This window comes from Gnatocerus cornutus, chromosome 7, assembly GCF_029298725.1.
Source record: "Gnatocerus cornutus isolate USDA-ARS CGAHR chromosome 7, icGnaCorn1.1, whole genome shotgun sequence".
In the NCBI taxonomy this organism is placed as follows: domain Eukaryota; kingdom Metazoa; phylum Arthropoda; class Insecta; order Coleoptera; family Tenebrionidae; genus Gnatocerus; species Gnatocerus cornutus.
The window spans coordinates 17296933-17323370 of NC_142239.1; the positions used below are offsets into that span (position 1 = coordinate 17296933).

The 26438-nt window shown below is 34.3% G+C and overlaps 1 protein-coding gene across 1 annotated transcript in view; it reads right to left on the reverse strand.

Moving 5' to 3' along the window:
* Positions 1-254: 254 nt before the first annotated feature.
* The window catches only part of LOC148171843 (lachesin-like), a 36402-nt gene continuing 10218 nt past the window's right edge, over positions 255-26438 (reverse strand). The window contains exons 2-8 of the mRNA XM_088041859.1: positions 7184-7321; positions 6884-7135; positions 4948-5220; positions 3576-3673; positions 1745-1866; positions 909-1363; positions 255-859 (exon numbers count right to left, since the gene is read on the reverse strand). Of these exons, the coding sequence (XP_087897985.1) occupies positions 714-859; positions 909-1363; positions 1745-1866; positions 3576-3673; positions 4948-5220; positions 6884-7135; positions 7184-7321 (1484 nt within the window). The 3' untranslated portion in view covers positions 255-713. The remainder of the gene's footprint in view (positions 860-908; positions 1364-1744; positions 1867-3575; positions 3674-4947; positions 5221-6883; positions 7136-7183; positions 7322-26438) is intronic.

Genomic DNA, 26438 nt, shown 5'->3' on the forward strand with positions numbered 1-26438 from the left:
AAGTTTGTCCAATAATTAGAAATCTCTCTAAACATAATTTCAAATTTTGATGTTCAGTCTGCACTGAAATTTTATTGATTTAAGCTCACCCAAGTTTTTCAGGATTTAACTTTCCAAGCTTACACTTCAGAACTGAGATTCAAAGCTTGATCTAATTTTATGAAGCTTTTGAAGCTCTGACATAAAAAAATGAAAAATACTTACATTTGTGGTTAGCCTCCAACTCCAAGTTTCTGTATCATAAAAAAACAAACTTCCGTACTATTTAAGCTTTATTTACATGTTATGTCACATCGTTATTATTAGAACAGTTATAGAGCTAATTATTTTTATTGCACTCTTATAAAAATAGTTCAGTCTTTATATACATGACATTTACGTATAATATGTGCAAGACAAAAGCTGTGAAAATGATCGAAAGAACAATTCCCATCAATGTAAACTGAACACGTCTTATAAACAACAACGGGAGAAACATACCACTGACTTATAACGATATAGAGTCCTTTTTTTGACATACATTCTAATACAGTTTCAAAACAAAAGACCTCGCACTATCGATATTCTAAACGTGCATAGATGAATGTAACTATACATTTAAGAAGCAACATGGAAAAAAGACCTGTCAATGTACACTTAACTGTCACTTCTCACTCCACTTGTTATCACAAGGTTCGTAACATTACGTGGTTCTACCAAAAAAATCACACCACTTAAAAGAAATGAACGATTAGAACGATGACGAAAGTGGATAAAGATGTGAGGTGTTCACGTACGCCACTGCTGAAAGGGGCCATTCCGTGCTGATTCACCCCATAGACGGCGGGCTGGGCGGACGGCTCTACCATGTTCTCCATGTCTACGAAAATTTTAAGACAAAATTGACAAAAGAAAATATTGAAACCTACCATTGGATCTGGTGGTGAAGTGAAAAACGGGCGACAACTTGTTCCATCCGTGCTGATTCCGGGCCTGCACCCTTGCCTCGTAAGTGGTTCCAGGATGCAAAGACCTAATACTGTACCACATTCTCTGGCGGGTGACTCCTGGATACGGCGGCGGGAGTTGAATCTGCAGATTTGTGACTCCGGCTCCTGGGAGAACCACACTATTCCAGTCATTCCGATATATCAATTTGGAGTTGTTATAGATGAGTTCTTGGTGGTGGCTGTGATGGTGGTGGGATTGTTGTCTGTAGAAGAGACGGTACTCTGTGATGGCGGCGTGGCTGTTGACGGACCAGGAGATGTTGTACGTGTCTTTTTCCGGACCTAGAGGAGGGGAATCGAAGACTGCGAGACCTGCAGTTCCTGTTAGTGTGAGCTGGCCGCGGCCTTTTCCATGGGAGTTGCTAGCAACACAGCTGGAGGGATAATTAAAGATCGATAATTAATTTAGTTGAATGAAGAGACAAAAATAGAAGAGTTGGGATAAAAATTTGCACTTAGAGCATCGGTATTTTTAGCACGATAATAAAAATTTATTTGCTATTTTGAGACCAACAGCAATAATTCTTTCGCTGATAACCTCGCAATGTTTATCTTTTTGCATTAAAAATTAGCCCATAACTTTAAACCTAAGATTTTTACCTCCATATTTCACCATGAAAAATGACCCCAAACCACCCGATAAGATTATTAGTCCCATTTGCAATGCAAATTTGCTCAACAATGAAAAAATGTTTAACGGCCCGTTGACGACTCCTACTAATTGCGTCGCGACGGCGACGTCCTACTTTACAAACCTGTAGTTTCCAAAGTCAGCCGATGTAACATTCCGTATAACGAGGGTGTATCTATTGCCCCTTGCGTGTGCTGCATGTTGTTCAGTGGTACCCAATTGGGCAGTATCCTTGAACCAGAGCACCTGAAAAGAAATTTTTCCAATGTGAAAACTCAATTACTACCGTGCAGAACCGCTTGATTTACGCTTACTACGTTCGACGTTAATTACCTTTGAACATGCTCTAATAAAATGAAAATGCAGTTGCAGTGCCTGAACACTAACGTTGTTGAATGCACCTATAAAAGCCTTTTATCTGGTTTCGGAAACGGTTTTCCAAGCTCTGCATTACGAAAGTTGAAGTTTTAAAGCGTGGAAAAACTTTGCATTATGGGAAATAATCGGGTCATCGTTAGTTAAGTCTACGGATTTAATGAAGTGGAGAAAATGCAAGCAATAATAAAATTTTTGGAGACGCGTGAAATTCCATATTTTTAATTATTTCTGGCATCGTTTTGTGTAAATTAGAAGTACTTTTATAAGTGGAGATCAAAGGAAAAAAATAACGGAAAAACGAGAGTAAAGAAAAGATCGATAAAGCTCTTCCAGTTCTTTGTGCCGCTCTTCTCACCATTTATATTATCACGGTTAAACTTATTCTGATTTTTCAATTTTTAACGATCACTTTTATTTTTTTTTATTGTAGTTAGTATCAGAATTTTATCAGCATATTAAGTAGAACACTCTTTATTTTATTACCGTAACTAATAGAATATTAAACAGTCGATATTGAATCATCCCGTAATAGTCCTCTATTAATCCTATTTTTGTTGTTTATCCATTATCATTACTTTATTGTCAATATCTGTGTCATCCGTTCCAACTCTATCAGATTATCATTTATTTCCATGTTCTTTATGAGCTGGTCTATTCTAATCTATTGCCTCTTATTTGTCTTTCTGTCACTCACCGTGATGTTTCATTGAAGAAGATAAGTACCTACAGAAAAATAATCTAAAGAAGAAATAGAAAATTAAAAAGAAACGAGAGAATTTAAAGAAAATTTTTTGATAATTAGGAAACGATAAAGAAGTAAAGAAAAATAATCGAAATAGAAATAACTCAATAAAATCCTAAGAGAATTGAGAAAGAGTTTAAAGAAAATTTGAAGAGAAATTGAAGAAAAGTTCAAGGAGACACCATAAGGAAAGTCCAAACAAACTCTGAACAATCAAGAGGAATTCTAAAATTTGCTGTGAGTTTTAGGTACATTGACGTCTGTTATTACTTGCAATTTTTTTTCTCTGAATTTTGTCTTTCAACCAGAAAATTATTCACAATGAAATCTACTTAAAACCTTTTATACAAAAACAGCAGCTCTTCAATGTGAATTTAAAATTATGACGCTTTTATTATTATTGCAACGTACGCATTAATGCGAGAATTAGCTAAAAGGGAAATAAACCGTATTTATGAAAAGTAGAGTTTTAAAATCCGGGATATTATCAGTCGTTGTGATGCGCAGTTATGCAAACCAGTGCTACAAATTTAACAAAAATTACCACACTAAACGTGATTAATAAAGTCGAGCTGGTGTTATTTACCCAATATTTTATGGCTGCAGGCCGCACTGAATTTTTATTCAAACTTTGCGAACCTTAATACCTTGTCAAAGTTTGAAATTAAAAATGCAAGTGCGGTACTTCGTCAACGTTCACTTTAAAACAGTTTCTCTTTTGCTTTGACGCTCGACTTTATTTAGACCACGTAAAACGTTCGTAACGTAATAACAGTGGTGCTAACAAAATAACGACGTGAAACATGGTTCTTGATAAATATTTGAAGGAGTTTACCTGTGGAGATGGTTCAGCATGTACTATACAGACTAACTGTGCTTCAAGTCCAATTCCCGTGTGCACTGTCGCTCTTTCTGTTTCGACTTCAGGTCCATCTGAAAGAAATGTTCTTCTTCAGTTTCTAATGGAAAAGTTGGAGACTTATTATTGTTTTGTCAGCTGATTAGTTAATTATTGGGAATGCTCAGAAAGGTCAGGTTTTTATCAAAGATCGATAAGTGGGAATCGATGGGCATTAATTATTGGGACTCGGCGCAGGGGATGATTTTTTTATGAGAGGGTTTTGAGTTTCCAGTTTTGATGTAGTGGAGATTTTGCGCGTATTTTTATTTTTAGAGACTGTACTAAATTCTGTCTAGAATTATAGATGTTACTACAAAAACTTAAATTATCCGCGCGACGTTTGCGACGATTCAATTTCCGGCGCTACAATAAATATTGAACAAAAATTGAAATTGAAGGCTTCAGCTAGAAGAAAAATTGAAGTTTTTCAAACAGATTTTGACGTGTTAAAATTTTATCACGGATTTTGGTTGGTGCTACAAAAAACTAATTAATAAAAGTTGGACAAATACAGATTTTCTGCATTGTCTGCCTCCAGCGCTCGGTCTAAACTTTCCACATCCCAATTAAGGTTTCACGAAAAATAAAGCATTTGAACGTGTTATGTATAATTCGTCTGAGATAGTCATCACTTTTTCCGCGCGAATCCTCCGGAAATTCCGGTCTTGTTTCACAAGACAAGCAATACTTGCTTCAAGATAATCGTGTGCAGGATTCAAATCCGTCATAAAGTTGGATAAGGTGTACGATGTAGCGACGTGACGAAATTCCCTTGCTAACTGGAAGCATTGTTAGTTCAGCGCGAAAATAGAAACTTTATACAGGATCAATACTTTCCGGATTTTCCTATTTTCATCTCATTACATCTAACTGTCTTGACGCTTTCATCCAAATTATATTACTCTCTCAAGTAACTATTAACAGAAAAACACAATTACTGGAATGTAGGCAATGAAACAATTCTCCAGCGCGCCAAAGTTTTCCTTTCTCTTTATTAGGACTCGAAAACTCGCACTTTGAGAGCTTACACCTTCAGCCACGTGTATAGTAAATCACGTGGTTTCGGAGTTTAAGCGTTACATGTCTTAGATTAGTGATGACAAAGTTTAGCCCGTTTACGGGGTAATCCAGGGTCTGGAGTTAAATAAGTTGCTCCATTAATCATGTTTAAATACCGATAATATTATTACACCCTAAGCACAGGTATTTCGAACTCGATTTCATACCTCGACAGATCGGTAATTTCTTCCGCAATAAATGAGAACACGTTTTTATCTCCTTCCGACAGAAAGCTGCTTGTACTTACATAAAACGTTAAGGGTGATATGACGTGTGTCAGGTTGGCCGACGCCGTTATCGGCTGAGCATTGATATTGGCCTGCGGAATGACGGTCGGCATGTTGAATCACGAGAGATAAACCGGAAACCGAACGTTCTCCACTCGGTAAAACGTTGTTCTTTCGCGTCCAGGCGACTGTTGGCACAGGATTCCCCGATGCGCGACATTCCATTTTCACTGTAGCACCCTGGAGGACCTCCAATGGACCGGTGTGGGACACGTAATGAATCCGGGGAGGTACTGGAAAAAATACATGCAATATTTAACAGTTAATGCGGGCAAAAAGCTTGTGGTAATACCGCAACGGAAGGAATTTTGATAAGTTCATCCCCCTCGCTTGAATTTCTTTTTGGAGCTGTTTATGATAAGATGACCTGAAGCCCCTGAAGCTACGACCCATAGTCAAGAACAATTTATTGCGAAAAGGGGAGAACTTGATAAAAGGTCTATTTGTAACATGTTAGAGCCTTGTTGTTTTAGTTGTTTGCTATACATCGCCTTTTCGGTTGCGTTTTATATGTTGTATTTCGACGTTTCTACGAGCTTTGTGAACCCAAATTTCCCTAATACGCGTGTTATGACTAGCGGAAAATTTTAGTTCGCAACACTTTTAGCCTAATTTCTGATGGATAATTACCAAACGCAGGATGTTAATAAATAATGGTATAATTTGGATTAAAATAAGCTGGGATAAATCCCGGCGCATCCACCATTTTCGTTCAAAATAATTTCGCTCATTTGAACTCTGTTGTGTCTGTTGTGTAATTATGATAAATTCAATAAACTCTTGGAAAATCAGCTTACACCATTAAACTTCAAATAAATTTTCCAATTAGTTTCACCAATTTGAGGTTTACAGACAAAGGTAGCATTACTGACATATCTGTCATGATGTATATTTTATGTCAATCTGGCTAGACAACAGTGGTACCAACCGGATTCAAAATCCACAACCAACATCGATGCAGGTTTATCTACTTTGCCTGTGGCAAGACCAGGAAAATTTTTAATGACATCAGTCAACTCATTACTAAAGTTTCCCGGAAAATTACTTTGTTACAATTCATGTCCACATTCTTAAACATTCCTAATAATGCTTTGAGGATGTTACGTTAACTAAAATAAAACAAGTCAAGTTTCTTCCTTCTATGGAAACTTTTTATTTGCGTAAACTAAAAGTTTAAGTTTTACAAACAGGCACAAAACAAAAAGGAAAATCCTACTCGGATTACAACAATAATTCAAAACCATTAAAAAATAAATTGATTTTTATGACTATTGATTAGTAAATTGGTGCATCCCATTAGAATAAAAGTTTCACAATAACAGGAGTACATTTTAAGTTGTAATTCCACTAAAACCTTTGACAATAGTTTTTCGAGTTTTGTGTTAAATGTGGTGGATGCGCCGGGTAAAACATTCCAATCTTGTTATAAATACTCCATTTAATTATGGTAATGCACGGTATAAAAACTAGTTAGAGTCATAAAAACGAAACCATTAAGAAATCCCATTACAATACATATACACGTTATGTTGTTTATTAGGTGTTTGTTTACGTAAACTTCCTTAACAGCAATAAAGAAATGGTTATCAGCGATGTTATCAAAATTAGGTCGATCAATACCTAGCTCCTATACACAGAAAAATTGTTTTTATCACGTTTCCATATGAGAATTGAGTTTCTTTCTTTCAAAAGCAATGTCGCTAAAAATAGCTTTATAATAAAACTGACCTGAAACGTAATCCAAATCATATTCACACAAACAGAATGATTTTTCAAAGCTTGTAGATATAACTTCTTCAATTACACATCCCGCAGCGTAAAACACCTTTTTCGCGATACAAAGCCTCATTGTTCCCTAAATGGGAACCTGCCGCGTTTCATCAAACATGTCCTCACCCAATATCTCCAAAGTATGTGTAATTTCTCTTGGCTCCATTGTTCCAATTTGGCACACATAATCTCCGGCATCTTGCGGCCTAACATCCTTCAATTCCAAACTATATCCTTCTCCGGATAGTTCCGGTATTCCTGTTAAGCTCGAAGTGCTCACTGGGGACTGCAGCAGTCTTACCCGCTTATCCGGGGTCACTTTTACAGGACCGGCTGTCAAAACGGCGATTCCTCTTTTCCATGCTAACACGTACGCTCCTGAAGAAAAATTGTTAGGGAATAATCAATGGGAAATTATAGAGGTACCTGCAGGCGTAACTCTGCATGGTAATACTACGGTGCTTCCGGTCGCGATGCGGTAAGTTTGACCCGGAGTGACGAACGTCGCCGGCTTCCCTTCTTGAAGAAGGTCCTGGTCGGTTAGCCCCGGGTAGTTCTGCGCACCTGGAAAAAAAGGAATTTGTCAGATAGTTGTTAAAAAAATAGCAAAAATGCTAAAAGTTTGTGATTCCATGTCCATTACATTGATTCCCGAAATCCACATTCTCTCAATGATGGATTGACCTCGGTGCCGCACCAAAATTGCATAAATGTTACGGCTCTCATGAAAATTGGAGTTTAAATTTTTTATTTTCTTTGGATTCTTTAACCGCAACCGTCATAGTGCATTACACGTGCTGTACATTAGTAGCAAAACAGATTAATACAGAAATACCGTTTTATAGAAAAACATCAGATAATTTGATATTATGCTTGCTTAAAAATTGGATTTTTTCCATAGCAATGGATTAGTATCAATAAAATATTTAAACGGAAAACCCTTTTTATTTAATTTTATAGCCCCGCATATCAAAGTCCATTAAGCCGCCTATAGTATGAAATACCTCCGTTTTAAATTCCACCAACGTAATTCATTCTGTCAACTGTAATAAATCCATTTCATTGCAGTACCAAAAAATCGAATGCATGTAATTTACTGCGCTCATAAAAATCGGCTTTTTCAGCCGCCACAGTTCATTTTATTGACTAAAAACTTGACCCTAAAATTTTCTTGGAGTTTAAGAGACCTGAGACTCTCACTTTCTTTTAATGTATTTTGTTGCAAACTGTCTTCGAAATAATTTTCCCGACTTTCGATCGATTTATCGGCAGTTTATTGAATATTTCAACTTTGTACTTAGCACAAATATCGAAACATACTCTTTAGCGCCAATCTATTGTTAATGTTATTCGAACAAATCGCTGTAATTATCGGGAAACTTCCTTAACTTTTCCGTAATGTCAGTTCTTTGAATATCCATCGAGGGTTGAATTGATAAATGGGGGTTAATTAAAGAGTTTTATGTCGGGGATATTTTTTAAACGGTTTGGATAAGTTTTAATTGTGGCGATATATAACCAAAAAAACTGTATTAATTAAGGGGAGTTTATCTAATTTCTCATCACTAGAATAGATAATTAATATCTAAATTACATAACTCAGTTTAGTTGAATTTTCTTAATCTTTACTTGCCGCAAACATAATCGTCGGATGCGGCAAAAGTAATTATAACTTTGCGACGTTCGTTTCAATGACTCCATCATTGTTTCCTTCCATTGAGGATATGAATAAAGATGGAAGTCTTAACAAGTTTCCAGCTTGTTCCGCTTTTTTCAAAGACTTTATTTTGCACAGCACGAACTTTTGTTTTTTCCTGCTAATAAAGTGTTTTCTCTAATTTCCTAACTTCCAATTAAAATAAAGAACAGGCTGTGTTTTTTAATTAAACCAAATAAAGCGATCAATGGTCGTGACTTCCAACGTTTCTTCTAAAATTAATTAAATTCGAGGCGACGTAACTTACTATCGGTACTTCAAAGCACCAATTAAATTATCCTGTTTCAATTATTGTTACAACGGTATTCGGCACGAGTGCTTATTTGGTGGATTATTTTAGTATTTCCGGAATTATTATTGGTTTCCGGAGATTTTTAAGCAGGAAGTTCATTTCAAGTTGCAACATATGGTTTTGCTTCGAGATTCTCCAGCGGATTTCAGAAAGGTTTAATACATAACTCAATACCTAAGGGGTTAGATTTCGATGTATTGAATGTTGCCACTGAAGTAGAACACTTGAGCTTCGTAATTTTCCCGAGGATTTTTTGCACCGACTCAACTACACTCTATAAAATAAATAGGTCACAGAGCGAAACTTAATCAGGCTATATGAAAGAACAATAGCCATCACTCGCGTGTCCGATTATAATGAATTATAAACTTTAAATTGGAGTTGCGGAAGTTCATTCAAGTTCACTGTAAATTCATTAAAGTCTGCTAAAGCCTAGTTCCTTGTAATTGGATTCATAATAGATACGTTTGTGATCACCACCGCCGCATTTTTGGACAACCAATATTGATTTCATTACTAATCAATTATTGAAGAGTCAACAAACTGTTTAAACACTCCACTTTTAGTCTAGTGAAAGTGACATGAGGTAGTGCGGTTCAAAATGTTTGCATACTGTTTGAAGTGTCTCCAAGACGATGACGAGGGTTTCAAACACTGACTTCGATGTTTATTTTATAGAATGTTGTTCTAGAATTTTGCCGCTGCTAATTAAATCTCTCTGATTCAAACTTTACGTCCAATTTAGTTCTTGAAGTAAAAAGCGGTACAGAACAAAAAATGGTGGATGCGCCGGGTCAATATTTTTTTGAAATGCAGTTTTGAGTGCACTGATGTTACGTTATCAGTTTAATTTGTTTAATTTTTTATTGTTTTAAAGAGTTAAGCATTTCTGGTCGCTTCGGCAAAATTTCAGTAAAAAGACAAATTACGCTTAGATCAATATCAGTGGCGTATCAAAAAATCTACTACATCTAATTTACTGCACTCATAAATTGGAATTTTCTCCTCAATTCTTATACTTTTTAATCTCAGTCGCCATAATTTACAGCAAAAAAAAAGGGTCATTTGTCGTACTTTATTGCATTAAAGTCAGTGACGTGAAAGTGAACAATGGCCAAGAAACTAAAATTTTGTGCTGGAATATTTCTGCCTCTAAACCTTCTAAAAACAATTTTATAAATATCACTTTACACTATTTATGAATCACAGTGCCGTACTGCAACAATATGGTTGTTCTTATGCTAAAATTATAATAAATCACATTTTTCATTTTACTTTCTCCAAAGTTTTTACAAAATTGTTTAAATTCTCTATTATTTCTTACTTTTCTAACAAATTTTTGGATTCTATAAATCTAAAAAAAAATTTTTTGAGTTTCCCAAAATTTTCCAGGTTTTTTTTCGATTTTCTTGACTACAATTTTGTCGGATTTTCTGAGATTTTTTAGCAGTTTTGAGGATAATGTTAAATTTTCCAGGATTATCTAATATTTTTTGGAATTGTTAGGATTCTTTTGTAAATTTTCAGTTTCAAGACGAGATATTTTTCATTCGGACCTGTAATTTTTGTAATTTTGATGTTAGGGCAATAAAATTTGGAGAAGTTTCTATCTTTGAGTTGTTGTTAGTTATAGTTGTAAATTATACTAATGTTTTTTCGAGCTAATTTCTTATATTCTTTCCATTCTCTAAAATTCTATTTGGAACGTCTTTGAATTTTTTTTTCTCAATTTTTTCTCGATTCTGCACATCGTAGTAAAGATTATAAAATAATCTCAACAAAACATTTGTGAAATTCAACGATGGTAATATTGAATTTATTATTTAATGAACCTGTGCCGAATACATTTTTACCAGTTTTCTATACAAATGGTGGATGCGCCGGGTGAAGTTAATACAATTAAGCCCGCGTTTTATCAATTTAATTTGAAATTGTGTACAAAAATCGAACACAATTCTACTTTTGAAAATCGTAACAGCAGTTTTTTGGAATCGGTGATCATTAATATTCATTTTTGGTCAATTTCTGCTTGTTTAAACAACAAAGGGATTTTGGATAACAGGTTTAACTCTTTTTTAATGTTTCAACAAACCCCAATCAAATCGGCCCTCTTATTGAATTTTCGAACAAGTTGAAATAAAAACTCCACAAAGATCCGCGAGATTGTGGAAATGTAGTCTTAAAACCTAACAAACGCATCTGTTTCCACACTCTGGCTCAGCACGACTTTTTCTGAAAACAAATTATCCAAAAAACTTTGAAGCAGTCTGCGACGAACTGCTCTCATTTATCATGAAGATACACCTAAATTAGAAGTCCAATTTGTATCAGATTACCACAACTTGTGTAGATTTTTTCTATTTCATTAGTCGAATAAACAGTTTTTCTTTTCATGGTGCGTAATGACGTTTAACCTCGTAATTCCATGATAAAATGAGGTCATTGGTCAAGCTCCCCAAAAATGATTTTTACAGCTTTGCATTTACCGTCGAGGGGTGTGATACATTTACATTCGCCACAGTGCGATTTCACAGCTAATAAACTAAGGTAATATATCACATCAAACGCGCTGTTTAAAATGGGACGTCTGTCTGGCTATTGGAGAAAACCTCCACAATTCTGTCACGGATAGAAATAATGGATGTTGTAGTGTAATGGATAGGGTAGCCCTATAAATTGTGTACCACTGTGAGATCTGATATGGTAATTAGCCCGTCAAGTTGATTCGGAGTGTCCATATTTGGCCAGGATAAAGGGCGGATTTGGTCGAAAATCCCAAGTTTCGTACAAATCAAAGAATTTAAACAATCCCGAGGATTGGAAATCGTAAATTTTGTTACATTTTTCCGTTCTTTGGTGATTATAAAAAGTAAAAGTGCGTTTTTTGTTCCATTACCCTCTTAACTCGTTTTCGCGATTTTCTTTCAGCTTGAAATCCTGCTATTAATAAATAATGACATTCCTTGATGGTCTCTTTGATCGCATGCTAAAACCCACTCCGGCCAACAAAAGCGGTAATTTTTCTCTAGCTACATAAATCACTGTAAAATTTGAAGGTAACTAAAACTCATCAAAAGCACGAAAAACAAAGTGGTGTTTAATAAATAACACCCTTGTTATCTCCCATAATTATAGTAAATTATCTAATTTGTTTTTTACCGTTTTGTATAAATAATCAATCAAAAGTAAAAAGCCAATCGATTTGGTATAAAATTAGGATACAATTAAAAGTGTCGAGCAATCTCCCATCAATCAAAGCCACGTACACAGTAATTAAAAATTTATGACAAAATTACCTTCGCTCTTCATGGAAGAATACATTAACCTTTTTACTGTTGTGAAATATTTTTAATTTCATTTATAATTCAAAGGAAACAGTTCAGATCTTCTGCAGTGTTTTTGTAATTACGAGGAATTATTAATACCAATACTGAATCATTTAATAGTAGGCGTTAGAACGAACAAAACATGCACCAATTGGATATTAAAAAGTCTCTTCGAAAATTGCTTTTTGAATTCGTAATGCTAATGAAAGAGATTTCGTTTTCATCGGCTTGATTTTATCAATGTATTATTTTTTATTGATTTCAGGTTATGTTTCTTCGCATTGAAAATTCGAAAATCGTTTCTTTTTGTCCCTTGCTCAACACAGCTTTCCCAAGTTTAATTCATTCTTTAATGAGGAAACTTGAAGCTATAGTTTGTGGTCGAATGAAATCCGTTAATTTCCTGATAGTTTGCACATAAGTTCATTTAACTTTAATTTGATTCGCGTTAAATTTAGTTTGTAATTACAGCCGGCCAATAAGAGACTAACTAAAACAATTGTGTGTTTCAAAATTTAATAATTTTTCGAATTTGGTTCAATTAATTTCCTATACTTTCACGCTAATTTGATTGTATAATTGATCAATGACGAGTATTCCCTTGCCGTGGATTATTAAATTCCGAATATAATTAGTGATGAATATTAATAATACTTTAATCCTGATAATTATGGATGCGTCGAGAGCTTCGTGACCACACGCAAATGGGTCATGAATTACAGATAATGTTTACAATAAATCCTCGAATATCACACTAAAATCGGTCTTTTCTTTGTGACATATGCTCATGGGTAATATTTTACGTTTAGTGCCCATATTTCCTGGTCCCTCCAAAACAGTTCCATAATGCGGAATGAAAGAAATGTTATTTTCCGAATGGCCGGCTCTCATTTAGATCCCCACATAAAATAATTTCCCAAAATTATTGTCTGTTATGGCTTTTAAAGTGAGAATTTACGTTCGACAACGGAACAAGCGGGAAAAATATATCGACAAAAGCTTAATAAATTTTGAAAGCAATAGAAATAAAACGTTTCTGCGGTAAACAGGAAGCTTTGTAAAAATACAACATAGAATAAAAGATGGTTGGCCTTCTACCTGTCAGAATGAATTATAGAAGCAACGGCTTGACATCAAACACTGTGTATACAGAGAATACTGATACACGTCAGCACTATATTGATACATCACTATGCTAAGCTATTTTCTATAGAAAATCCTTTCAAGCCACAAAAGACGAAAATTTGCGCCTCAGGCGTACATAAATTAAGGTGGCTAATAAACCGGCTGCATTATCAACACCACAAAAGAAATTTTATCTATTTGGGAATTTATAAGTGATATATTGTTAGTCCTTGATTAATTCCAAGGCGGGGATTAAGTTACCTGTGAAGCTAATCAGGACTTGGAAATATTTTCGTATTCCGGGAACTCCTCAATGGTGAAACATTTCTACAATATTTATTAATTCGCCTGATTTTCTCCACCCTCACGTCATTTCAGTTGACCGATTTCCGGTCCCCTAGAATCTTATCTCACCTCGCACACTTTCTTCAGAAGCTCCAAATATTTGAAAAATATCCCTAACCAAACAAAATCAAATTTGTTCTGTGATGTTATTAAATGTCTCCCTTTGTGCATGGTTATTACGCAGTAATCCGGATAATTTTAATCGATGGTAGTTCAATAGGAAACAATATTGCACATCAAGCGTTAGTGGCATCAGTAAGGATTAATAATTGCTATTAATCCAACTTGGCAAACAACATTTACGAAGATAATTTGCGATTTTTAATGAAAAATCCCGTGCTGCTGCTCGCAGACTATTTCTCACAATTGTCACGTAACCTTCAGGTTCTTTCGGATTACTACTCCCCTTTCATTTTATTTAAAGAGCGGAGTTTTAACCCATTGTTCGTAAACAACACAAAGCAGAGCGGAAAAATATCATCTTTTTAAGCGAAAGCCACTGCTCGGTCAACAAAAGCTTTGTATCCAACCCCCGAGTCCATATGTAAGAAATGGTCCAATTAGCATGACCAAGTCCATTTTACCCCCGAAAAAAAGCAAAAACTCCGCTTATTGGCCGACCCTTAATTAAGAACACCATGATAGCAAGTGGTCGCTTATCGGATTAGTTGAAGGTCTGCAATACAGCGTCGGGGCCTCGCATGTTATCGGATGTTGTAAATCAGTAAAATACTCAGATGAACCTAGGAGATAAAGCAAAACCGGTTTAATTGCAAACAAGCAGTAAATAATGGTTCAGTTAAAGACATTTAGGGACGTATTGTCTGGATACAGGTCACGTGCCTGGGAGGAAATGTAAAGGAAATCTTTTTACATGAATCATGGGACATATAATAGCTTTGTCAAGGGTTGGTTGCTACAATCTTCGATAAGTGCAAAAAAACACGTGGAATGGGTATGACATTTACAAGAGCTTTGCAAATATTGGAGTAGTTTCGAATCGTTCGGCGATTAAAAAAAGTTTCAGGGAGTCTGGAAAGCTACTATGCCGGACAATGGCTTTCAGGAGGTCCCGGAAAATGGAAATATTTCGTGGGAGTCCTGATTAATTTTACAGGTAACATACACGTCTCCAAAAAGGCACGCCCGTGGTGCTTATTACATTTTTTGCACGATCGGACCAATAATACTTAGTACATTCTTTAACGAGCAGTTAATCAAGGCTCTTATTACATAAGGACGAAAAGTTCGAGTGTAATAATAGTCCATTACATGCGAATAAAAGACACTATTTTATCTACGACAAAATAAATAATTCAGTAATAATAATTTTTATTCTGAATTAAAATAGTTATTTGTGTACCAATTCTCTTTTGGTCAAGTCTTGATGGCCGAGGGCAAAATGGCATTGTTTGGCCGTGTTACACACAAGATTTTTTTTAGACGGTATCAATTAATTTGCAAGTTAATTAATTTTTATTTATGATTTATTGATCTAATCATATATAACACCTGAATAATTGTAAATATTTATGGATCCTTCAGAAAAAATTATATTTTCTTTATTTCCATTTTTAATTTCGGCGTGTGTAGCTTCACAATTTATTTGAACCAATTTTGATGTACTTTTTGATTTTGTTGCAGCAGCACTTTCGTCACTGTTAGACATGTTCATGTGCAATAATTCAACACGTCTTTCTTGCACTTTCCAGCAGTTTGTCGATTTGATTTTACCCAAATAATTATAAAATTGGCGGTAATATTGGTATCATCATGTAATTTTAAAAACTAACTATAGATGGCGCCACCCTAGTAGGCCCAAAATTGAAAGCGGTCAGAAAACGGTAATTTTTCGTCCGCATTTGAGAACTGAAAATTCATATTTTAGATATGCTCGCCTAAAAAACAATTTTTTACGCTTTAAAATGCAGTTAAGGCAAAACCAGTCATAGCAGAAGGTGTTTCCGCGTCTGAGTGAAGTTCTAGACGTCTCGTATTCAATTCTTTGCAAAGCTAGTTTTTGTTTCAGGCAGTAAAGATTTGTATGGATGCAGTAATGACTCGTATCGATGCAATAATATTACTTCCATGCAGTAGTAAGATACATCGTTAATTACTAAAATTTGTAGAAAGAATCTTGTTATTACTTAATGTCAACGTAAGTCAAGTCAAGTACGGTAATTTGCACAATTCTTCTGTCCCTAAAGTAAAAGAAGCGTTGTGGTTGCATGATTTTTTCTTACCGCCCTAGGGCCTCAAAGAGATTTACTATGTTGACGACCTAGTGACCTTCCGAAAAATACGTTATGTTTATAAAACACCAAACTGAGTTTCGTAAGTTGCCAACAAGCGTGGTTTTGGAACATTTAAGCCAAAAATGCCCGCGTTTTCCGCAGTAAACCATTTACATCAGAAAGTTCGCAGTTTGTAGTACACATCTTCACGTTATGATCAGTGTCCGAGCCGTTCCGTAAAACTTTATAGAGTGGTAAAAGTCATACGTGGATACCAAGTCCGCATAAAAGTTCCGGTCTCTCTAAACTCGGTTACTTTTCCAATTATATTTATTACTTTGGCAAAACTTATAATAAATTTCATCTCAATTTAATTCCCTTGGATTTCCTGTACCTCAACGCTTTTTTATCTTTTGTTCCATTATCATCCAATTACAGTTTTTATAGTTAATATACAGCTATAAGCCAGGAAGATGAGGCGATAAATTTCCATAACTACCCAGTATGGAATTTACGTTGTAAAATTCAATTAAACCGTCTTTCCGGGTTTCCTTCACAACAAAAATCCAACGAAATAATAATTACTGAAAACTCTTCTATCCGGTTCGAAACGACGAGATCATTCCGACCACGTTTCGCACAAACAAGCATATAAAACCACCCTTTCATACGCAACCCCTATACTTCAACGAAAAATGCAATTTTATTATAAATCAATTACATGTTGCGTGTCAGCCCCCGGCAAAACAGCTGGTTTACAATCGCCGCCTTTCGGAGGCGGCGATTCTCGAAGGCACGTTTTTACCCTCGTGTATCTTGCACGTGATCACCCTTGTGATATTACATCTAAAATTGGACACTATGAATATTTGAACTCCTTGAGAGGTCTCCTCTGGAATTGTTATCTTGTCATTGGATTACAACCGAAAAGAGTTGATTTTGGCTCTCGCTGGAACGATAATTGTGGATTAAATATTAAAATTGCAATTACGGTATTATTTTGTCATCAAGAAGCGATCAGAGTTTCGTTTGTATTGATGTTGTCAGGGACGAAATTAAATTATGATATTTTATTCCGATAGTCTTTTTCTGATGAGACAATGGCCATTCTTCTAATGTATATCAGTGTCACTATCAATTTTGTGTGGAATTTTGTTATTAAGCGCTAGAATAATAGCCACGCTATCGCTCTAATGGATTCATTATAAAATTAATCAAAGTTTAAGGACATTTTGCTGAGCTGCAGCTCGTGTCAAGTTCATTATAAAAAGTGTTTTCGTCAAACACTGTCTGCAAAATATGTTTGCACAATCGATTTTCAACATTTACGTATCAATTTCGTCCCGAAATTGGCCGACTATCTCAATTTTTAATAAAACATTTAACTTAGAATAGACAGGAAAGGAAAACAGAGCAAATTAAACAGATGGTTATCAGTCGCATGAACATACCTCCTACATTTATTTATTTGTTTAACTAACTGGATCCAATTAAACTTCCTTCATTATAGGAAGAGCACGAAACATTTCGGACATGTAAAATACCTTTTTATCATCCATTTTGTTTTATTACGAGGGTTCACATTGGATAAATTTATACGTTTTGGATGTGGTCTTTTAAATTGCTTGTTACATTTATTTACAGTTCTGTTTATAGCTTTGTTGGAAAAATTATTTCGATATGTCAGGATGACGTTTAATAATCCTCGCCTGGTGTTTTAACAAAGCCTCCATGTAATGAATGTGCATTTTATTTAAATGTCAAAACGAAGATAAACAGTACCGAAAAATTCCGACCGATGAATCTGAGAATTTTTATGGATGACTCTTGCGCGCTGTGGAAATCAATTTCTGCCTGTAAATTCTTTTTCACCGCTCTCTAATTTGTCGTATCCCCCAAAACAAGCAACCCTCCTGATAAATTTGTGCCCATGATGGCGGATCGTTTGCACATCGTCCCCATGATACATTCGCTTGCAACTAATCTAACAGCCTCGTTCTTGAGCAAATACGAGCTTTATATAATGGCCCAAAGTGTTAAGCATACAAGCGATATATCTAGTTCTAGTCCGTGTCATCTACAAAGTTACGTTAAAACCTACGTGGACTCCCGTTGGCATAATCATGTTAACCACGGGTGGTCCGTTTGTTATACCACACTAAATTACACTGTACCAAACTCGACCATGGAAATTTTTGGCATGTCATGCAGGTGAAACAAATTACACGTTTGTATTAGTAAATTGGAGTCTTTTATTTCCGGGAAATTTAGATGTAAAGTGTAAATCGTCGTCGGAAATTAAAACTTCAGCTGGAAATGTACTTTTCTTCAGCATTGACGTGCATTTAAATAATTGCGCTACGTTACCCTCCCCTAACACTCGAGAGTGTCTATTATTGTGCAAATATTCAATGTTTAATACACCACGCTCTCTTAGCACCGTTCATCCATGGTCCCCCTTTTTTTGAACACTCCGTATCTCTGTCGGAAAACCAATAAAACTTTAGAGTAGTATGAACTTTCATTGCGTCGTGTTTAGTCTAATAATCTGACCTAGTTTGGAAAATTTAAATCACTCTGGAACCATTCCGAGGATTATTACCGAAGACATCGTTGGTGCAACAAGCTCATTTAAATTCGAAACTTTACCGTGCGGTGGCGTTATATCTAAATGTCTTGTTCTATAATGAGATGGTTAGAAGACACTGCCTAGGGTTGTATTACATGGGAATTGGGGGGCTGGAGACGTGGCACTCAAAAATTTGATCGAGTTATGGAATATATCGAATGGAAAATATTGGAAAATTCAAAATTCAAAATTCAAAAATGACAATTTCTAAAATCCGTTCTTGTCGTTCAAAAAATTGGTATTTGGAACAGTCAAAAATCAAGTCAAAAATTGTAATCTCTCTGAAGTTTGATGCCCCAGCATCAAGGCTACACTAAATTACACGTCCGAATAAAAGAAATAAAAAGTTTCGGCTCATCTTGAAAATAAAAATCTTTAAAATCCGTCGTTGCTCAAAAACTTTGGTATTTGGAATTTGCAATACACAAGTCAAAAATATTAATTTACCTAAATTGCATTGGCGTAGTGTCAAAACTACCCAAATTACACATCCGAATGAAAAATATTAAAAAGTTTAGGTCGTCTTGAAAATAAATTGTTTTAAAATCCGTCCCTCTTGTTTAAAAAAAATTGGAATTTGGCACAGACAGTCGACAGCTCAAGAATAATAATCTCGCTAAATTTCATTGCCCTAGTATTAAAACTACTGAAATTACAAATCCGAATGGAAACTATTGGAAAATTTAAGTTCATCTTCAAAATGAAAATTTCTTAAATCCGTCCCTGTCGTTCAAAAAATTGGCATTTGGAATAGACAATAATCAAATCAAAAATTGTAATCTCTCTAAATTTTATTGCCCCAGAATCAAGACTACGTTTACACCCATCTGTCAACATCTTGTGTCACAAATGACATTTATTCTTTGGTTCGTTTTAGAAGGTAACAAAAGTCTTACTTGGCGAAATTGTCGCTTTGTCGATGTTAATTAACGATTTCTAGTGTCCAGAACGTGCAACATACCCGAGCTAATCAAAATTCACCTTCATATGAGTGAATGAAGTGACTTGTGAAATTTTGGTGTAAACGTAGTTTGTCACTGCACCGTCAAAATGTTGAAAACTAACTTGATAAAACAGCGTTTTTTTCGCAAATTTTAAACACCATTTGAAGTAGATTTAAAATAAAAACTCAAATATTTGTATTACAGTTATGTTGAAAAAAATGGAATTCGCTAATATTACCGCAAAAACCCAAAAATCGCTACAAATTAAACTTTTTAGGCGTCGCGACGCTAAAGAAACCGTGATATCAAAACAAATTTTTGTGTCAGCTTCTAGAGCCTTGTCAACAATAAGCGTATGCAAATTTTCAAAATTTTATCTTTAAAATTAAAGACGATTTTAGGGGTGGACACAAGTGTTGCCGGACCCTGTATAAAAAAATTGTGCTCCAACATTAAAATTCATGACTTTTATAAAATTTAAAAATAGAAAATCAATCTTTTAATAATAAAAAATCGTTATAAACAATTTTAAAAAACGTCAAAAGTACCAAAATTACAGGTGTGAAAGGCAAATATTGGAATGTTTTGGCTGGTTTTGAAAATGAAAATTTCTATAAGTCGGAATTTTGTAACTTTGGTTTAACCCCGCCCACATGGACAAATGACGATTTGAATTTGTCGAATCAAAGAATGGCTAGCCTTCTTTACCCAACATAATCAAAAATTTGACAACTCTAGTGTCACACTTGTCAAGAGGATTTGTAGTTTAGCGGGAATTCAATTAATCGTTAAATTTTCGTCGATTTAGATCGTATTTCGATTTCTAATGTGTGGATATTTCTACCCCGGGTTTGAACAGATATCAATGAACTATCAAAATGTTGCAGAGTAAATCAGACTTTCAGCTAAAATATAATGTTCATCCCTGTTACTCAAAAAATTTGGTATTTGGAACAGACAATCAATAAGTTATCAAGAGTAATTTCTCTAAGTTTTATTGGCTTTGTGATAAAACTACCAAAATTACAGGTCCGAATGGAAATATTGGCATTTTTTCGCTGGTCTTGAAAATGAAAATTTCTAAAATCCGACCCTGTTGCTCCAATAATTTGGTATTTGTAACACACAGTTAACAAGTTAAAAAGAATAGTTCCCTCAAGTTTTATTGCCCTAGGGACAAAAAAGTCCGAATTAAAAAATATTGGAAAGTTTTAGTTGGTTTTAAAAATGAAAATTTCTAAAATCCATCTCAATGGGTCAAAAAATTTGGGATTAGGATTAGGATTAGGGACAGACAATCTACAAGTTAACAACAGTAATCTCTCCACATTTCATTGCCCTAGCATTAAAACTACCAAAATTACAAATCCGATTGTAAAATATTAAAAGTTACAAACTTCTAGAGCAAAAAGAGAATTGGGGGGCTGGAGACGGAGCACTCAAAAATTTGATCGAAAAGAGGCGACCCTAGAAGTTGTTTCCCAAGCTTTTTTAGATAATTTTATATTTTTTTGGATTGAAACTGAGCATTTGAGACCATTTTTTAGTACTTAATTTCGCTCTCTAACTCCATCCACAGCGAATCTCATTTCCAGTTCTTGGAAACATTTTAAGAAGATTGCAAAAAATATGACTTATATCTATGTATAGACTTTTTATCATTACCGGAACGGAATAAAATCTTTTTGATAAAAGTAAACTTTGTCGAGCTTTAATCTCCCATCGATTCCAACTAAAGCTGTGGAGAGGAAATTATTAAATGTTCATAACGTTGTTTCTTAGCATTTTTTGATCCTTCCCTTAGGCTTTTATGTTAACACTGATATTAAATTCTCAAGGTCTGTTTGATGAAGTCCTTGCAAATATTGGTAATAATTAAAACGTTCTCCACTCTTGGCTTCAAACTAAGACTTTAAGTTTTAGTCTGGGAGACAATGAAGAAGTTTCCTTGAGTTGTAATGTAGAGAGATATTAAAAACAGAATTGCAACACCTGAGGTATTCACAGTTTCCCACTTTTCATGGAGAATAAAGCGTGTCTGTTTGGTAATGTGCGACCTCTGGGCAGAATTAAACGGATTACATCGCCGTCCGTGATTGTTCCTAGTGCAATTATTTGATTTAGGGCTATAAGTAAAATCGAAACGGTTATTCATGTCGCACATGCTCTCGCACGCGACACGACAATGAACAGATTGTTGCATGCGGTTGGAAATGCACCCCCAGTTCTCACACATCAAAGGGATTATTTTTCTAATTAGATGGAACGGTGATTTATGACAGAGTTAGAGTTCATTATGACCGCAATTGTGGTACGGTTGAGTTTTTAATTCAATAGTTTGATTGCTTTGTGAAAATTGAAACTCTCTAATAAATATTTATGAAAATTTGCACTTGATGAACGCAAACCTCTTTGCTATATTTTCCTCTTTAAACAGAGGATTAGTTTAGTTTGTGCTTCCTCCCTGGGGGCTCGCACTTAATTTCCTATCGCAATTACAAGTTACCGAGTAATATTGAAGTTATTATAGTGAGAATAACTTTGCAGCTTACCGTTCATCGCATTAGCAAAATAGAGCAAAAGCAATAGCAAATTAATTGACCTTTCGAGAGCGGATGATGAAGCTATAAATAAATGTTAGCGCTTATAAAACCGTGTTTTAGCTTAGTCAAACTCATTATAATTTTAAAATGTAAACATTACCCTTGCTCCTCCCAGATGTGATAACGCTTTTAGCAGATTTAACATGTTCACCAGCTGTTTTTAAATACACAAACTATTGTCAAGAGTGATTGACGTTGTTCATTAACAGACGGAAAGAATGCCCTTCGCAGTTGACCGTTAACTAATTAAATGGTGGAGGTCGCTCGGCCTTTAGATTACACGGAGGGGTGGGCTCAAAATTTCATTAAATTTTTACAGCCAGCACAAGATTAATTAGAAAAAGTAGATTAACTAGGAATAGAAGTCATTACGTTTTCAAGGAGAACCAAAAATGTCCAATTTTGTCAGTTGTAGTTCTAAAGCAATGAAATTTGCGGAGATTACTATTTTTGAGTTGTTTATTAATTAACTATACCGAATTTCAAAATTGTGAATTAAAAAACAAAATGAAAAATTTTTATTTTGAGGAAGAGGCTAAAATTTCCAACATTTTTACATAAAAATCCAAATTTTGTCAGTTTTCGTTCCAGACCGCTCAAATTTGCAGATATTACTATTTTGAGAGTTTTTTTTTAAATATATTAACTTTTAAAATTGTGGATCAAAAAACATAAAATTTAGAAGTTCTTATTTTTCTTATTCTTATTTTTGTCAAATTTTGTTCTAGTGCAATTAAATTTACAGAAATTATTATTTTTGAGTTGTTTATTAACTGTACCAAATTGCAAAATTGTAGATTGAAAGAGGAAAAAATTAGACATTTTTGTTTTGAGAAGGTGCCAAAAATGTCCAAACTTTTAAAATAAAATTTCTAATTTTGTCAGTTTTCGTTCTAGACCAATCAAATTTGTAGAGATAAGTATTTTTGAGTGGTTTTCTAATTGTACAAAATTGCAAAATTGTGGATCAAAAGACACAAAATTTAGAAGTTTTTGTTTTGAGAAAGCCAAAAATGTCCAACATTTTTAAATAAAACTCCTAATTTTGTTTTTGTTTCTATAGGAATCAAATTTAAACAGCTTACTATTTTTGAGTGAGTTATTAACTGTACCAAATTTCTAAATTTTCAATCAAACAACACGAAATTTGTATTTTGAGGAAGAGTCAAAATTGTCCAACTTTTTTAAATAAAATTCTTAATTTTTTAATTTTTAGAGCAATAAAATTTGCGGAAGTTACTATTTTTGAGTTGTGTATTAACTGTACCAAATTGCAAAATTGTGGATCAAAAGACCAAAAATTAAAAAAAAATATTTTCAAGAGCCCAAAAATCTCCAATATTTTAAAATAAAATTCCTGATTTTTGTTCTAGACCAATCAAATTTACAGAAATTACTATTTTTGAGGGGGTTTCTTAACTATACCAAATTCCAAAATTGTTGATCAAAAAACATAAAATGTAGAAGTTTTTATTTTCAAAAAGGAAAAAATAGTTCAACATATTAATTATTAAAATATAATTCCTATTTTTTTTCAATTTTTGGTCTAGGGCAATTTATAGAGATTATTATTTTTGAGGTGTTTATTAACTGCAGCAAAATGCAAAATTGTGGAACAAAAGACACAAAATTAGAAATTTTTGTTTTATGGAAGAGCAAGAATTCTCCAACATTTTTAAATAAAATTCCTAATTTGGTTAGTTTTTGTTCTGCAGCAATCAAATTTGCAGAACTTACTATGTTTGAGTGGCTTTTATTAACTACACCAAATTTTAAAATTTTGGATTAAAAGACACAAATTTAGAAATTTGTATGTTAGGGAAGAGCCAAAAAAGTCCAACTTTTTTAATTAAATTTTCTATTTTTGTCAATTTTAGTTCTACAGCAATGAAATTTGCAAAGATTATTATTTTTGAGTTGTTTATTAACTGTACCAAATTGCAAAATTGTGGATCAAGAGACAAAAAAATTATAAATTTTTATTTTGAGGAAGAGACAAAAATGTCCAACATTTTTAAATAAAATTCCTAATTTTGTCAGTTTTCGTTTAAGACTAATTGTACTAAATTGTAGAGCAAAAGACTCAAAATTTAGAAGGTCGAGTTTGTTATTATCGAGGAGACGATTTTATGAAAAATTTATGTGGTCAGCGTTTCACATTTGTATCGTACGTATTTTTATTATTCAACATATAAAATAAAATGAAAAATCAAACCTGTTGACATGGCCCATTGAGAAGTTCTGACAGATTTCTACCACAACTCGTAAAAACAATCAAAAGTTTGTGAGACTATAGAAATTATACAAGGGCCTGAAAAATTTATTGTTAATAAAGGATGTCTAGTTTTCAACACTTCGTAATATTGCAAGAAGCAGCGAGAAGACTAAAATAGAAAAAACGGCCTTCCAGAGGATAAAGTAATTTTCACCTGGGGTAGCAACCCCGAAAACACTTAAGAAAAGTGCGTCTAATAACAACACCCAAAAGAAACTGTGCGAAACAAACTGCAAGTGAGTGGTCAGACCTTTACACCCAGAGGCAGATTTAAAGGAGGGTTTTAATTATAAATAATAAAAAAAATAATTTAAAGAACTAAATTCACGTCAAAACTTACCGGACTTTTACCATGAACGAAGAAAGTAAAAGACGAGTATTTATATATAGAGTATTTTTTTGCGATGTTAAAGCTTCTCCCAATAACATCCAATATCTTTTTGCTCGTCTCAGACGGCGTGTTTATTTAAGGGTAAACTTTAGTTACTTTACTTAGTTGTGAATAGCCACAAAAGATCTCGGTACAATATCAGTCTCTTCGGATGACTCTTTTCACAGACATCCATTATCCTGAAAAACACGATCCTACAGTGAGTCTATAATATATTTATCAGCACCTCAATTCTCGGATGGCTAGACACATTCATTCAGCGATCTCGAAGCAAGTTTGCAACACAAGATGGGTGTTGACGAAGGACTACTTTTTTATGTCGTCACTTCATTAAGATCCCTACTCCATTAGCAAGACACTGATATATGCAAACACACAGGAAAGCTCTTTGCATACATTAATACCGAACCAGACCATGCAGAACTATGTCAATGAAGAAGAAAAGAAATGCACTGATTTCGTTCCTTAATCCTCGCAAGAATATTTTATGTAAAATGTAGATTCATGAATTTAAACCACTAAATCGATTTCTGTCGGCGTTCTGCTGCTTTAAACTTCCGTGTTTGTTCTCAGGTGGGTTGAAAGCTTAATTTTTAATTTGTTTTAGTATTCCGATCTGATCAGATTTTTCCTTTTGGGGTTTTACTGGAAATTGCAGTGTCTGTGTGTTTGAATTAATGCACGATCATGAAAAGCACATTTCCGAATATTAAGTGCCATTAGTTCGCTGGCCAAACTCAAATAGTTTAGAAAAGTAAATTAAAGGTGACACGTATGTACTTTCCACATTTATGAAATAACTTTTGAGAGAGCTAACGACCAAAGTTGGACATTTCGAGACGTGGAATTGTTATGGTAAGACGAGTCGTTTTGCAACTTGGCCGGATTTCCATAACCAAAGGACGCTTAGTCAATAGCTTGCTAGGCCCTGTTATTATCTTTAATTTACTACTGTTAAATTATACCCGAGGTATGGGAGCTCTGATGTTTATTATCAAAACTATGTTGGAAGCGGGCTGAAATGTGTGTTAATTTGCACTGCTTTTGACCGTTTTGTCAAAAAAAAACATTTTGTCGGTTTTATTTTTCAATTGGAGTTCAGCCCGAACATGAATCTCCACTAAGTAATTCAAATTTTTTATTTCCCATCGACATGTGGACACAGAAATAATGAAGCGCACTATTCAAAACATTCGTGTTGTAAACATCGCTGCATTCACACACAACGCCGCTGGAATTCCATATGTTATTCTCTTTCAGTTTTTCACTAATACTATCAGCACTAAATAAACAGCGTAAATGAAGAATGGTAAACTCTTGTTCTTTTTTTCCAAAGCCAAACAAGTGTTTTATCATTCATCACCTCAGGCTTTATTTGTTCAATCTCACGAAGCGTACTTTTCGCAATTTACGAGATTATATTTCGAAACAATGTATTTGTAAATATCCGACCCCATCGCATTTTAAAAATAACTTGAGGGTATGAGAATATAAGGCGTTTGGATTATGCACCCTCTGTGACAAAATCTATAGAGTTGTCACAAAGACTGAGGGTAAACGCCGATATTTTACACAATGATCGTTGGCCGTTATTTGTACATTTAATTCCAGCTGTGTGATTAACATCGCTGGAAAATGTAGAAAGGTCAAAGTGAACCACAAATTGAGATTTATAACAAATTTAATGCGTTTGCAATTGAATCGAGCTCAGAGGAATTAAAAATTAAATAACTTACAAACATATCTATCATACAAGCTCAAATAGAAATGCATTATATAATTGAAAATGACATTCTAATG